Source organism: Onychomys torridus, chromosome 1, assembly GCF_903995425.1.
Source record: "Onychomys torridus chromosome 1, mOncTor1.1, whole genome shotgun sequence".
NCBI lineage: Eukaryota > Metazoa > Chordata > Mammalia > Rodentia > Cricetidae > Onychomys > Onychomys torridus.
Genome location: NC_050443.1, coordinates 167,272,460 through 167,289,378, shown reverse-complemented (window position 1 = coordinate 167,289,378; position 16,919 = coordinate 167,272,460). Strand labels below are relative to the sequence as shown.

The window sequence follows — 16,919 nt, the reverse complement described above, 5'->3', positions numbered from 1 at the left end:
GTATAATGCTCAAATCAGGGTACACACACACACACACACACACACACACTCACACATACCCTGGAAGACTCGTCGAACATCCAAATCCTCTCTTCTGCAGGTGACATGACCAGAGAAGTCATCACAGGCACTCTAATGTGCAGTATTACACTAGAATGTCTTACTGTTGCCTAACTAGAACTTACTTCCCTTTGAGCAATCGCTCTTCTTCCCTCCCTTTCCTCCATTCTCCCCAGCCTCTGTCAATCAATGTTCCATGCTCAATTTTAATGACATCAACTATTAGAAATGTCACATGTGAGTAAAAACATGTAGTTCTTGTCTTTCCATGCCTGGTTGATTTGAATTGGCATGATGATCTCCAGCTAGATCTATCTTATACCAAAGAGTAGAATGGCATTCTTTTTGTGGCTGAATAGTATTCCACTGGGGTTACATATTGGACAGTTTTGGAATAATATACCCATAGCTTCAATAAAACATGGTGGTGTTTTTGACATACTGATTACCTTTCATTTGGATATGTATCTGGTATTTGTTGGTCACTCAAGTTTTCCTGAGTTCTAATATAAAGCTGTCAGAAACTCCATTTGTCCCCAGCATGTTGGAAAGGTGAAGAGATAGACAAGGCCTTTTGATAGTGCTTTCCTTTGTTGTTTTCTGTTGTTCTTTTTGTTAGAGTTCTGTTTCTGCTAGCATTACAGCCAAACTTAAAATAGTAATACTAGAAAAATTAAGTGGAAAATTTTCCTAACCTCATGAACCACTGAAGCATCTTATGCTAAACTTGCTGTTATCTACTTGCTAAACTTGTATAACAAATATCTACTTGCTAAACTTGCATAACAAATAGTCTACCTCTACAAAGCTCTACCTTCAATGTAGTGGATAGCCCTTCCAGCATTGGCCTGGAAGTTCCAACCCTCATGGAGACTTTGGTAATGGTCATGCCTACAAGGCATTGTGGAGAGAGGACAATGAAGATCCAGGATCCAAATGAGAAGGATCTCTTGGTGCCTGGACCCTGGACGCTGGAGGTAGACTGAGCAGAGTTCTCCAGAGAACACCGCCAGACTGCGCCATACCTTTGCCAGACCCTACAATCTACCTATCCCTTCATTTGTAAGTTATGCCACAAAATAAAACTCCCTTTTAACTATGTGGAGTGGCCTTAATAATTTCACCAATATCTGGTGCCCAATGTGGGGCACAAACCCAGGACCCTGAGATTAAGAGTCTCATGCTCTACCAACTGAGCTAGCTGGGCTGGTGATATTGGTGAAATCCTGATATCCTGGGATGCTGTCAGGCATCATCTATGAGTTTAAACCCTGGAGAAGTGACTTTGTCAGTTGGCTAATTTTCTTCTTCTGAGGCATCTTTATTCATAGAACACAAAGGAATCTTCACTGCCCTTGTAAACATTTAGAAACAGGTCTTGGTCACCAAAACAATCTCACATTCTCCATAAATGAAGTTTGACCTGATCCTTATTTCAATTTTCAAATTTATACTCTCACAAATGACCAGAAAACCAGAAACAAAGTTTCAGAAATTACTTGAGGTGGTTTTTCATTAGTTTAAAATGCACACTCAAAAAATAATTAAAAATAGCTGAAAAATAAAATAAAGAATATGAAGCTATCAACATGTCCTATGGTAGAGTCAGATGTGGCAGCAAACATCTGTAATTCCAACACTCAGAAGGCAAAGATGGGAGAATAGTGAGTTCAAAGCCAGCCTAGGCTATAGCAAGATTCTGTCTTACAACAAACAACAATAAAGAAGAAAGAGATGGGAAAAGCATGAGGGGTGTTGGGAACTTTCGTGGTTGAAATCAGATTACTTCTGAGATTTTTAGGAACTAGAAAGAAAGGTAAGCCACATTATCTGTATTTGGTGAAAGAAAGTGGAAGGTTCTTATCTCCAACGAGTACAAAGAGCCTTGGGTAGAGAAGTCCTAACACACAGGCTCTGAGTCTCTACCCCAGCACCTGCTGTCCTCTCTGTGTGGTGCTTTTTCTCCTCCACCCTCACCTGTGCTGCCAGACCCCAACCCCAGGAATCCTCCACTGGCACTCATCCAGGTCAGGGTGAAGAGTTCTTCATCTAGCCAAGAGCAACATGTGTTTCCTACTAATGCAGCTTTCATCACACTGAATTATAATTGTTTAGCTGCCGGTGCTCTCCACTGGGCCGAATGTATTTTAATATATTTAAATGAATGAATAGAAAGGAGCACTGAATAACACATTGGGCAATTCCTGGACAGTGGTTTTATAAAAAATGCAAAGGCTCTCTACACACAGACATCTCATATGCAGTGAGCAATTGCCAATTACCTTAAGTTGTCTTATATTGTTAGCTGCAGAAACAAGATCTCCTTGCTTGGAAAAGATAACTAACTACATGCCCTGCAAATAAGGACCTGGCTTATCTCCTCAGTTCAATTCAGTCCAGTAAACACATATTGAGTACCAGTCACTATTCGAAGTGCAGGAGAAACAAGGATGAATGAGATGTAGTCAGATCCTCATAGTTTACAGACCTGACTGGAAGATACAATAGAAACAGGTAACAAGGTAGCTGTGGAGCTTGATCTAATCCAGACTGAGAATACCAGGTAAACTCAAGAAAGTGTTGCCTACTGCTAAATCTTAATGACTGAGTTTGTCTCCCAGAGCGGCATCTCAAGCATAAAGAAAATACAAGAAAGACATGGGTGGTGAGAAGTGTCATGATGTGTGCATAGAGACTAAAAAGCTCCATGTTTATTGGAGGGTTAATTAAAGCAAGGCAGGTAGTATTTGAGAAGCAAAAGTGAGGAGTTCTTCTGAGGCTGATTCATAGAAGGGCCCTGATTGTGGAGGTTCTTTGCAGACAATGCTAAGGAATTGGATTTTGCCCTGCAGGTGATTAACAGCCACAGAGTCTGGGGACATTGATTTTTATTTTAAATAAAGGACTTTGGAAGGAGTTTGTGAAGGCACTAGGGGTTTGGTGTGCTGATCTGAGAGCAAGAAACCAGTTAGTAAACTATAGAAACACTTCAGAAACACATGATAAGGATTTATAAATGGTTTTAAATAGCCAAGTAATTATAATGCTCCCCTTTCTCCTCATAAATCATCCTACAGCAGCAAGCCAAACAAGATAGAGCAATGCAAACTCCACACTTAATGAAAATTTAACCAGGAAATACAATATATGTGGGAAGGAAGCCACATGTATTGTGTTCCAGGAGGTACTGCCTTATGAGAAAAACTGCTTAGAGAAAAAATTAGTTGAATCGCACAGAACTGAGAATGAAGTAAGACTCCTAATAAACAGAAATGGGACCCTGATCTTTCATAAGATAAAACTCCTAGATTTTTGGTATTTTGTGGCCTAAGGGACTCAGGTAATTAAAAATAAGCAATAGTTAAAAATATAAAGACACAGGGCTGAGGAGATGGATCAGTGGTTAAGATTACTGGCTGCTCTTCCAGAGGTCCAGGGTTTGAGTCCCAGCAACCCCTATAACCATGGGGTTTATAATCATCCTTAATTCTAGTTCTAGGGCATTGGAAACATTTTTCTGGCCTCTATGGACACTAGGCACACAGTAGTACACAGATATACATGCAGGCAAAAATGTCCATACATATAAAATATTAAAAATAAAAAAGAGTATGATGTTGCACAAACCCTAAATGGTCTTATAATAAAAACACAGAGCCAGATATTGGGGTAAATGCTGAAAGATAAGAGGAAACAAGCCACAGCCACTTCTTACCTCACCAACTCCTCAGCTGAAAAGAGAAGATCCTGTCTCCACAAGTACTCAGACTGAATGTCTCTGAGTCCTCAGCTGAAAGGGCCTAATTCCTGTCTCCTCCTGCCTTATATTCCTTTCTCTGCCCAGCATATTACTTTCTGTCTCAACCTTCCTAGTGCTGGGATTAAAGGCATGTGACTCCCAAGTACTGGGATTGAAAGTGTGTGATCCAAGTGCTGGAATTAAAGGTGTGTGCCACCATTGCCTGGCCTCTATGGCTAACTCTGTAGCTGGCTCTGTCCTCTGATCTTCAGGCAAGTTTTATTAGAGTACAACAAAATATCGCTACATTATGAAAATAAAAATAAATGGTATAAAATGATGAACTAGTTCAATAAAACAAAAGAGAGAAAGAGACGGGAAAAGGAAATATTAGGAATATTAAAAAATGGTTATTCCATGAAGCAAACAAATTGTAGCCACATTTCTATAATTATAAACTACCTGTATGACAGCTAAAAAAAAATGGCTCAGCAGTTAAGAACACTGGCTGCCTTTCCCTTGCAGCTCCATTTGATCCTGAGAACACACATGGTAGTTCACAGCCACCTGTAACTCCAGTTACACGGGATTCAATATCCTCTGCAGGTCCAGGCAATCACACAGTACATATCCATAGATGCAAGTAAAATATATATATGTATGTATGTATTTAACCATCTGCATGGGACTGCATGAGTTAGTTCACTCAGTATAGTGCTTTCCTTTTGAACAGAAGACATGAATTTGAACCCTCAGAATACAAGGAAAGAAAAAAATCTGGGCATGGGTATGAAATGTAATTCTAGAACAGGGGAGGTAGAGACAGGTGGATCATTGGCTCAAAATTAAGATAGATGGAACCTGAACCTGAGAAATGATATTTGAGGTTGTTCTCTGATCTCCAAACACATGTGCACACATCTATATTTTCATAAGCATGTGTACATGCACACATGTGTACATAAGTACACACACACACACACACACACACACACACACACACACACCACTAACCTTTATAATTAGATCACTTCAGTGAGAGAAGAGTTTTAAAGAGAAATATAAGAGGCAAGGGAAGACACAACAAGGGTAGGGAGGAGGAAGGCAATTGTTGATATTGTTAGCACTGGTGGAAGGAGGAGAGAGAAGTTAAAATATAATCTGGCTAAATTCAGAAGAGAAGCCCAACCAGAACAATTAGACAGAACGATCCTGTAAACTACTAAATACTGATTCAAGCACAGTGCAAAACCATTTTATCTCATTTTGCTCAAATTGGGGGCAGGATGAAATGCTGTCTTCATTCTGGAAGTTCTGTCTCACAAATCTGGGTCCTCTAGAAACAGAGTCCAAACCATGAAACTTAAGTAAAATGTGTCTTTCAAGATATCCTAAAGCAGCTTTTAAGATAATAAAATGAATAAGAAATTGAATCATTTGAATAAAAGAGACACATTCCCAGGGATAAAACAGGATGATGACCACAAGGCATACATGAGCATGTAACTGGTTCACAAATGTGATGAAAAATTCCAGGGGGTGGAGATAACAAAATAAACAAAGCAACACCCTTCTTCCTAAATGAGAGCCAGGAAAACCAAAACAAGATATCTCAAAGAAGAGAATCTCAGATTGCCCTGACCCAGCCATTGTCAGGCATTCAATAAAAGCCAAGTTCGCAGAGAAAGAGATCAACACATGCATTGCAGACCCCGAGAAAGCAACACTCCAACACACAATGGAAGGTAAGAGTAGTTCCACATCCAAGAATTACTTGTCCTCAAGGGTCCATCAAAGGACAAACCAGACAAGTGAGAGCTAAATTGGGGAGCTCCCCGCAAAGCCTAACTGTGACAGGTGAATATATACACCTACACAACCAAGATCAAAACCAATGCAGGAACAGTGGGACATGGCAGAACATGCATGTGCTAAATGACTCAGTTGGCAACTGTTGATTGGAAAGTGAACCAGGTGAGAAGTCACTACACACCCCGTTTCATACTTCATTCACAGTACATCACAAAATATTTAAGTCTACTAAAGTCACATACTAAGACAGTAAGAAAAACACTGGAAACTCCTGTAACCATCTTAAAGTGAGTGGTGGAAAAGTTAATGAGAAGAGGGAAAACAGAAATGCATGCAGCTCACTGGGTTTATCATCATTCACAAGAAGTCAATAGATATTGTCCCAAAATAGAAGGTTGGGTATTCTGTAAATAGCTATATTCCTAAAGTATGCAGTTAAAATTAAAATTAAAATATTCAGTTCCATGAAAGGAACAGATGGGAAATTAAGGAAGGCAGACCATAATAATGAGAGTTTTAAGTTGCCATAACTACACCCTGAGTGCATAGTGGTACGTAAGGCTCATGTGGCATTTCTAAAGAGATGAATGGCAGAACTCCTGTGGCAGGGGAAGAGTTGATTAAGTTCCAGTGGAAAACCACTTGACACATGGACTACTCTGTGTGGAGCCTGACTGTAGACTATTGGCATTGCTAATATAATTTCAATTTTGAATAGTCGATGGCTTCAAGTAATAGTACTTAACCTCTATGGTTACTTGGTGATTAGAGAAATTCACTTTTTTTCCAAGTTCATGGCCATTTGCCTTATGAGCAAAGATAAACCAGCCAGTAGAGCACCCTACCACCTTTGTGACAGTATTTTTCAACTCTTTGTTGAGGTCTTATTGTCTGGTTCCTTCTCATCTTCCTGAATGTAAATATTGGTGTGCTCTGGGGACAAATGTTTGGATCTTTTCTCTTTTCTTAACCCTTCAATTTTTTATGATTTCCAAATATTATCACATATAGTGTACAACCTTCCAATTTGTCTATTCATCCATGATAACTCCACTGCTCCTCTTACGGAATCTGAGCCCCAATCCATGCATGGTTCAAGGAAGCCAGGCCCAACACACTTAGCTGTATGTTTCCTATCACTCTGTCCCTGGTCAAGTCATCAAGTCTTAGGTAAAACAGTAATAGCAATATACCCCAACATCCAGTTCCTGGCTTACTTTTAGCCATAGCATCCACCATTATGTGACACATTTTATAAAGAAATAAGCTTATCATAGTAGAAGACAAAAGGCATAGTACATGTTCATAGAACACCACTGTTCCAGCATCATTGTGATGCTTTACAGAGGTTGTTATATAACACAATACTAATGCAACCCAAGAAATAGGTGCTACAATTAACATTTTTTTTTATAGAAAAGTCAAATGAAGCTCATTTCAAAGTCACACAGATAAGTGGAGCAAACCAGAGCCTGAGAAACTGTGGTGCCCTAAACCAATGCTGTTACCCAATTCATCCCATGACATCTTATCTCATCTCATCTTTCCATATCTCTCTCTCTCTCTCTCTCTCTCTCTCTCTCTCTCTCTCTCTCTCTCTCTCTGCATGTTTCCTACAAAAATTAATTCCACTAATTCAGGAAATTTCTGTATTCCTTGTCCTAGTCCCAGCAGAGAGGAAAGAATACACATGTACCTAACAATGAATTAAACCTATGAAAAACTGCAGCCTCACCTCTTTTAAGCAAAGTTAAAGATTTAAGCTAATTAATTAAAGAGTCCTTGCTTATAGTATAATAAAAAATAGTTTTCGGATTTTTTTTTTTTTGTAAAACTGTGTATCTAACTGAAGAGTTAAGAATACATTATGAAACATATTGGACAGGAGAATATCTAAACACTCTAAATTTGAAGGCATGTTTCCAAAAACAGTTCAGCCACATTCATCATTAAGAAAAGGACAGTCAGTTTGGTAAATTCATAAATCACTTCATGCTCCCATGTTTAAAAATTTTCAGCAAAGATAAAGAAAAAAAAAAAAACAATCACCTTATATTGGGACATGGCAACCAGAGTGGGATGGAAGTAAACATTCAAATCATGGATGCAGCTAACAGATGTAGATTCCATCAGCTTAGCAAGAGAGTGAGTGCAATACTAGTTTTTGCCACAAATGGGCTGGTACTGAGTATGTCATCAGCTGTGTCGGGCACAAACTGATCTTGTGTTTCTGATACACAATACCCACCCTGGGGTATGGAGAAAGCTATTTACCCCAGGCATCTATAGCACTTGACGGGGGTCATGGTTTGATGACCTAAAGGCATCAGAATGTAGAGACAGTACTGAAACCCACAGGAGTGCTCAGGCAGTAAGTCCTGGGAGCAAAAGGCATCAGGTCAAGGGCAAGAATCTGAGAAATAGAAAGAGTAGTGGCTAGCATTGCATATTTTGCAGGGTTTATGTTCAGTAAACACTGATAAATGAGACAATGAGAAGCCTGTTGATATTCTGTGACTTTGAGAATTAATCTTGAGATGCTTCTTCTACTCTCTCTTTCAGGTTGATTTGGGATGGCAGGCTACTACTCCTGGGTTTCTATCAACACAACAAATATTCACTTGCATTGAAACTTCACAGGGCCAACGGTGAGAGACATAAGAATTTAAAATATCGTTCTCCCTTCCAGAGTGTAAAATTTGATTTGGAAAGGAGAGAAATCTGTCCACATTTGGCAAGGGATAACTCTAATAAACCATGGGCTAGAGAAACATAATCTGGAGCTATAGGGTGCACTGAAGGCAGGGTGCACACTCACAGAGGAGATGCCATTGATCTGGACTGAAAGGCAGAGAAGTTCGTTCAGGAGCAAATTTAGGGCAGTGTCAAAGTTCAAGTTTCCTTTGGGAAACCATTTGCCAAACAACTGAGAGTAAATAATGGAAAAGTAGGTTGGGAAACTGAAGGTTGTCATCAAATGTTGTTTAATAAATCTATCTATCTATCTATCTATCTATCTATCTACCTATCCATCTATCTATCTATCAAATGATCTGTCTATTATCTATCTCTCTATCAATCATCTATTTATTTATCTATTGAATGATCTATCTTTCTGTCTATCTATCTATCTATCTATCTATCTATCTATCTATCTATCTATCATCTACCACTTACCCTCATCTACCATTTACATTCCTATATCTGTCTCTCTCTTCCTTTAGGGTGTCTTCCTTTTATTTTTCTACTTTTTCCCTCTATTTTGTATCTCCTTGAACTACATAGTAGACACTGCAAACCTCAACATAAAGATTTTAGTTTCCTCTACCCGTCTATTTTTTGCTGGAAAAGACTTGAGAGTTGGACATTCTAAAATGTATTAAGCTCTGGAAGGGGAAGGGACAATTTAGTAAGTTTTAGACTTTTCCAGAAAGTGAAAACTGGTGATGTCTAATTCATTGCAAGATTTCACTTCCAAGTTAGACAAGCCACTTTAGACAGAAATAGAACATGGCTTTGATAAATTACTTAAAGTCAAAGTCCATTAGACATTTGACTTTTAATAACCTCAAACCCCAGCCTAACCATCCCAAGACAGTTCTGTTATCGTGAAGTGGCAATCCAACTGAAGAATTCCCTGGGTAAGTAAAATACCCAGGGCAGAACACTGACCCAGAAAACCTTCAAAGTGCAGTAGAAGTCTGGAGTCTCCCTAGTGTCTGGAACCAAGGAGTGAATGAAGGACTGTGTCCTTGCTCCACACCTTCGCATTCTTGGGAAAACCACCCTTGTATCCTAGCAGGCAGGCAACTTCACCTTGTCTCCCTTCCTACCATCACTGGCCACACAAACCTGAATGAAGATATACTCATCCTGGACAACCAGGGAGCTGATGTCAATGGAGCGGGCAAAGGGGCCACTCCGAGTTGTCTCAGCACATTCCTGGATCCTGCAGGTGAGGTAGTGGGCATCTGAAAAAGAAAGGCAGGGTGGCATTTAGCAGCAGGGTAAGTGACTAGCCAAGGCCCCAGCAGCACACAAAGATGGACATTATGGGGAATCACAGACTAATAAGTTTTTAAAATAATAATGAGATTTTACTTTCTTGTGGAAAGAATTTGATGTCACTACCCCCAAAATGAGGGTAATACCTAGGTTAGTCAAGAGAATGGGGAAGGAGTTAATCCCATTTACTACTAGTAAAAGAATAAATTCACTTAAATTTTGGAAAAACACATTTGAAGACGCTATCAGAAATTTACATGCACATGTTTTATACTACCAATTTTAATTCAAGGAACATTTCTACAAAAAGACATATATTTTCACAAAGAAGAAAGGCAGGAATATTCATTGTGATATTATTCACAGCCATGAAACACTGAAAATAGGCTAAACATTCATGAATTAAGGAACATTTGAATGAGCTAAGATATAATATATGACAGAGCCTCATGCTATTATTGAAAGACTTGCTAGCTATGTATGTGTCAACAGACTATCCATGTGCATTGTTTTACCATGTTTTGAATGTGTGTTTCCCATCATGTACAAGTATGGCCTAGTTTATGACTTAAAAATATGTCTTTAGGTTCATAGGCTTGTGCCATAATTATACAGAGTAATGATCTCAAGGCCTCATATAAAGATTAGATATGATTACTTTGAGATTGGGATGGACTTAAGATATTATTTAATATTGTAGTATTGCCTGTGATTTTTGCATAATATACATCTTTATTATGTTTGCAACAAGAATACTTTCACTTACTATTAACATGAGGCTTGTATAACTATTTGCAAAAAAAAATCTACATTTATAGTAACAGTTATAGCTGAACAACTTAACAATCTCTGACTCTTAAGTGCATCAACCCCTGATGACAGTTATCCAGGAAAACAGTGTTTTTAATTTCTTTCTCCTTCAAAAAAGCTACCAGTGTGTCTCTGTGAAGAAATCAACCTGTAAATTGCCTTAAACATAGTTACTGTTCATTTTATGGGATTATAAATAAATGGTCAAAATGAAAAGTAGTTTGCTTTAAAACTCTATGTGGAGAATAATTTTTTCTTCATACTTAATTTCCCTTTAAAGAAAAAATAACAAAGAAAGTTTGGGGGTTGTTGTTGTTGATGATGATGATGATGATGATGATTATCAACAATCCATAAGCATAGCTCTGGCCTGGCAGTTCAGGCCTATAATCTCAAATAGTCAGGAGGCTCAGGCAGGCGGATTCCAAATTCAAGGCTGCCCCAGGCCTTAATGCGACCCTTTCTCAAAATAATTGGCTCTAGTTCATTATAGGCAAGCTGGCATGAGACCTTCTGGATTTCTAAGTAATGTTGTCTATTTATTTTTAAGGTGAAATATTCTGATTTTAATTTTTATGTGCAATTTAAATTTCAAATGTAGTATAGGACAACTGTGTGGCTAAACAAATAGGACTACAGTCCACATGAGACCCGAGAGTGACTTACTTCCCACCTGCGCCCTGTCAGTTATTCTGGTCCACCTCACGAGGGAGACAGACATTTTGAAGCCCCAGACCCTGACCATGCAGTAAGGGTGGTTTTCCAGTACTTTTGAGTGTGCATTGAGTGTCTCCCCTCCTTTGCGATCATTAGTAGATGAAGCCAAGGGCAGCCTGGCTTCCCTCTTCCTGCTGAAAGGAAAGAAGACAGAAAGAAGACAGGGATCCCAGGCTGTGCTTTGAACACAGGGACAGCTCACCAGGGATATTTGTAGGTATGTACCAGCTTACTAATTTGCTCCTTGAATAAAGCACCAACACATAAAAAAAAGCTGCAGTAAACACGTGTAAAGAAATCACAAATGCTGACATGACAACCTGTGTCCTTGTCAGCCACTGTCTCAGAAAGCTCTTCACATTGGTAATCAAAGGTGTATGTGGGAGGGACACTGGCTTATACTCATGCAAAGTCTCATTCTTTTTTGGCTATTTACTATACTTTTTGCATTTGAACACTCTGAAAGAAGAATCAAGTCTTTTCAAGGCCTCCCCAAACAAAATCAACACCTATCCAAACCTTGGCCCTTGACAAGTAGGAGACAGTGCCAAATGCATCCTACTTCTTGGCACTGGCTCTGCTTGCCACTGTGCCACATGGGATGACAGGTTCAATTTAACAGGACACAAGCACTAAAATGAGTTGCTGAAATCCACTTAACATTCAGGGACCTTGTAGTCTTTAGCCAGACTCATGTACTGGGAATCTCAATGCTTTGATTTTCCAAAACTCAAAGATACAATAATAAGTACCATTGTGCCCACTGCCTAATGAGAACTTGGGAGGGGGGATGGTGAATTATCAGGCAGTCTTGGTTTCCAAGCAGAAATAACTGAGGGTCACAGGAAGACCTTTGGGCGTCAAGGATGAGCAGGAAATACCACTTGTCTTGGGCTCCACATTACTAACAGTTCTCAAGCTGGAAGTATACTGATAGTCTTGCCAAATGAGGTTAAATATGACTACATGTAAAAGTTCTATAATGAAACCCAGAAGGGTATTTATCATATACAATGAAATCCCCACACAAGCTTCTAATAACCTGACTTTGTTGCCTTGTTTGTTTTTAGCAACACCAGGTACCATACATAGGAAGAGACTCAGATTGATGGAACATCATGTGACACTTGAGGGCAATTAAGTCCAAATCCTGGGCTTGCTTTGTGTTAATTACCCTTGGGTGAGTAAGAGCACATTTCATCTGGGAGGGGTCAACAATGTAAGATTGTTACCAGGATTCACTATATCATGTATTAAAATGCTGAGCATATTGTGGAATACATTTTTTAAAATTGACAAATTCCAGTTATACTTTTACTGGGAAGGAAAAGGAAAGGAGTTCAGTTATGCACATCCTTCATATACTCCACTAATAACAAAGAAAAGTCTGCTTCACTCCGGGAAGAAATGTGTGTGTTAATGATAAAGTCATATCCTGAGTTTATATTGCTATGGACACCCTTTAAGTGCCAGGTATTGCTGTGGATATCTCTCTGTACAAATAAAATGCTGTTTGGCCAGTGGCTAGGCAGGAAGTATAGGCGGGACAAGAGAGAAGAGGATTCTGGGAAGTAGAAGGCTGGAGAGAGACACCGCCAGCCGCCGCCATGAGAAGCAACATGTAAAGACACTGGTAAGCCACAAGCCATGTGGCAAAGTATAGACTAACAGAAATGGGTTAATTTAAGATAGAAAAGGTAGATAACAAGCAGCCTGCCATGGCCATACAGTTTCTAAACAATGTAAGTTTCTGTGTGCTTTCTTGGTTGGGTCTGAGCGACTATGGGACTGGCGGGTAAGAGAGATTTGTCCTGACAGGGCCAGGCAGGAAAACTCAAACTACAAGGTATATGAAAAAAAAGAAAAAAGGATGCCTTAGCTGGAAAAAATAAAAGAGAAAAAAAGAGGGACATGGCTTTTGAGGTTAGACTGTAGATGGAAGTATGCCATGTGAAGAGGGAATTCCAGCTTCACCTGGACTTGAGTGTAGGGAATGCCTCTGACCTACACTGCCAAACTGCATGCTGGGTGACTGACTGAATATAACCTTTATTATTGAGATTGAATTTTCTGTTCTTTATTTGAAACATCCCCAAGTGGAAAAACAAAACAAAACAACCACAACCTCATTTAGATACCCCTATGAGAAAACCAGGTAGTGATTTTCCAAATGGCAAATGCAGATGACTAAAATGTTTCTAAATGGAAAACATCTTTGTCATGCATTTCTAAGAGCTGATGTGGTGACTGCATTTACAAAACTAAAAGTCACAGTCAAACGATGTGTCTTCTGTACCATGAACAGAAGGATCTACTTGGTACCTCCAGAATATCTGGTCCAATTTCCAAGTAGGCGTGTACTGTAGCAGGATGTTTAGGGAAGGCCCCTCCTATGCCAGGTTGGGCCAGTCTCCAAGTATCCTCACCTACAGCACAAGAGTTTCTTATGGTGTGAAGGGCTGCCTTAGATAGGTTCACTCTTTTTTTTTTTTTTTTTTTTTGTATCCGACCAAGGTACACAGGGAAGCTGCAGGCGTCAGACACTCATTGCTATTCTGGGACACAAAAAATACTAGTTCCTTTTCTCAAGTGATTCCCAGGCCAGTGACAGAGGCAGTGTATTCACAAATGAATGTACCCTGGATTTGCATACAAGCATCCAGGAAATTGGTCAGAGAGAAAGTCTAACACCCTCCAGAGCCTCATTTCTTTCCAAGGGAGCTGCATTCCTGCCAGAAGCTTGGCAGGGCTCAGGGAGACAGCTTTTAACTTTCTGAATTCAGCAAGGTGAGCTTCTCATCTATACTGACAAATGCCACAGTAAGGTCTAGGTCAGGCTTTACCAGGCTTTTTCAAAAGAGTTACCTCCTTACACCAGCAGAACTATGGCTGTAAGCATCTTTTTCTCTCTTTGGCTGGCTTTATAAACCCGCAATAAGTGGTACTTAAACAGAATTGAATTCTATTAAAAGCCTATACATTTTTGTTATGCTGAATTATATAGTGGCTTGTGATTACACTTTACCTTTGAGATTACTAAATATTCAAACTTCCTAGACATCAGGCCTCTTGGCACCTCAGAGAAAAGAACTTTCCATGATTCGCTCAACTTCCATCCCTCTGGGTAATATACATATTGTCAGAAGTTGAGAAAGTGAATTAAAATTTTGAACAAAAAGCAAATTCAGCTCTTCAGGTCTGTTCTTGAGAAATACCCAAGAGCTGTTTATTTTAAATAACAGCATTACTCTCAAATGCAAACACATAAAAAGAAGCAGATTCAAGGGGACTCTGAAAACTTCTTTAGCTTCTCTAAACCTATTGGTCCTGGACTGGAAAGTGGAGCTAACCTACTTACAGGAAGTGCAAATCAAAGGACATGACATTGATGGAAAGGTCTAATTTAGCATGAGAGGCACAGTGGATACTAAAACCAAACAAAAACAGGTAGTTCCCACCCCTTCTGTTGGGCTTAAGACTTTCAAGCTTTAGGGAAACTTCTAATACAGGAAAATTCCAGCAATCTCTGCCTCTGTATGGCACAGGGAACAAGCTAGCAAAGTTACAGGCATTCAAACATCATGGCAATCTTGACTGACTTCATTGAAAGCTATTTCTAATTCTAGTGGAATAATCTATCTCTGGATAGGATAGTTGTATGATGGTGGAGGTAGTGCTGATTGATGAAGATGGTGCTGCTGATGATTGTGGTGATGAGGACTGAGGAGGTGATGGTGGTAGTGATCATGATGATAACAATGACAAGAACAGCATTTTGAGATGTTCATTCTCAGTTGGCCAATATTTTAGGACCATATGCTTTAACTTATTTAAATCTTGTAATAATATGCAATAATACAATAAGGAGCAGTAAGTACATCATTATCATCACCTCCAAGTTATTAAACATCTCTACTAAGTTGCCAGTTGATTGATAGATTTCCCTATGTTCCACATCTGAGACCTTAGGCAAATAGCAGAACTGGGATCTGAACTCAAGTAACTTTGATAAGACTCTGTGATCCTAAATACTAGGTATTTGGAACACAGAAGGAAAATGAGAACCTAAATTCTAGTTTAGACCCAGAGATGTTATCATATGTTGACAACTTAGAAAATGATGCTGAAAAAATATTCTTTTTTTCTTTATTAAGAAATTTTTTATTCATTTTACATATTAATCACAGATCTCCCTCTCATACCTCTTCCTACTTCCCCCAAGCCTTTCTCCCCCATCCCCATCCCCTCCCACAGCGAGTCAGCAAAGCCTGAAATATTCAGTTGAGGCAGGTCCAAGCCCCTCCCCCTGTATCAAGGCTGTGCAAGGTTTGTTTCCCAGACCAAGCTACACAACAACGACATCATGAAACTTGCAGGCTAGATGGAACTAGAAAAATATCATCCTGAGTGAGGTAACCCAGACTCAGAAAAGCAAACATGAACCTTCATCCAGTAACTGATGGAAGCAGATGCAGAGATCCACAGCCAAGCACCAGGCTGAGCTCCAGGAGTCCAGTCAAAGAGAGGGAAGAGGGATTCTCTGAGCAAGGGGCATTAAGATCATGATGAAGAAAGCTACAGAGACAACCAACCCAAGCTAGTGGGAATTTATGAACTTTAGACCAAAGCTGTGGAGCCTGCATGGGACCGGACAAGGCCCTCTGTATAAGCAAAAAACAATCTTAAAAACACCTTAAAGATAATTCTGAAGTATTTTTAAACAAAGAAAACCCTGTACTCCCAATATAAAGTGGAGTTTCGTTGTACTGACTCTAATTAAAGCAAAGGCCCTTGGTCTGCAAATCCAGTAACTAAGCTTCCTCTGCCCTTCATTTTGGCCTCTGAATTTCTAGAGAGTGATCAAGCTCTAAGCTGAGGTATTTCAAGAGTCAGTGACCTATGATCCTAGGGTTTAAAGTTTAGTCTGATAGAATAATAACCTGACATTGAGCTCAGCCCATTTCATTGCTTATGTGTGCATGGGATGCTGTTAAGAAGTACTGGAATAATAATTCCTGCCTCTACTTCTCCTCCATGTCTCCTTCCAGGCACAAGTCAAAGACTTCCTTTCCTCCCTCTTCCTGGCTGCCACACAGTGGGGAGGGAGGCATTAGAGCAAAAGTAAGGAAGCCTGGAATAAATGAAAGTCTTTTAGATAGACACATTGGAAGGGTAGCCCAACTGCCTCACCCAGTGTCCCCAGATAGGCCATCACCCAATTCCATAACATCAGCTAGGATTACTTCTTCAGATGTGAGAATGTAAGAGTATCATAAAGGCCCATCAAGAAAAACTTCCTTTTGCTCAAGAGAAGAGAATCTCTGGCCTGGGTGAGACCTAACAGTCCAGTTGGTCCAGGTCAGTCACCTAGCCAAATAACCACACTTAGGAAGGCAGGATCACCTTAAGCCATGCTAAATGTATGGGCAGAATCTTTTTGTGTTTAATGGGAGACTGTGCTTTTGCCTCCCAGAATCCTAGCCTCCTATTGTAGTCCCTACGAGCCACTGTGAGTTCTAGCTGGGTCTGCCCACCTTCCTGAGGCCTGTAGCAGAAAGGCACAACATTCCCTTCTTTCTATGTCTTTTTATTTAGACGCTGGCCAGAATCTAAGTACGTTTTTTCTGATATTCCAGGCTTCCTTACTTTTGCCCTAATGCCTCCCTCCCCACTGTGTGGCTGCCTGAAGTCTGTGCTGGCTTAAACAGCATAGCATTTTTCCTCTTTACTTCCATTCTCCACCTCCAGGCAGATGCCGAGATTTATAGCTTGCCTG

The 16,919-nt window shown here is 39.8% G+C and overlaps 1 protein-coding gene across 1 annotated transcript in view; it reads right to left on the bottom strand.

Moving 5' to 3' along the window:
* The window catches only part of Sorcs3 (sortilin related VPS10 domain containing receptor 3), a 624,861-nt gene that overhangs the window by 155,873 nt on the left and 452,069 nt on the right, over nucleotides 1-16,919 (bottom strand). Inside the window, 1 exon segment of the mRNA XM_036172085.1 lies at nucleotides 9,464-9,582. Coding sequence (XP_036027978.1) covers nucleotides 9,464-9,582 — 119 coding nt within the window.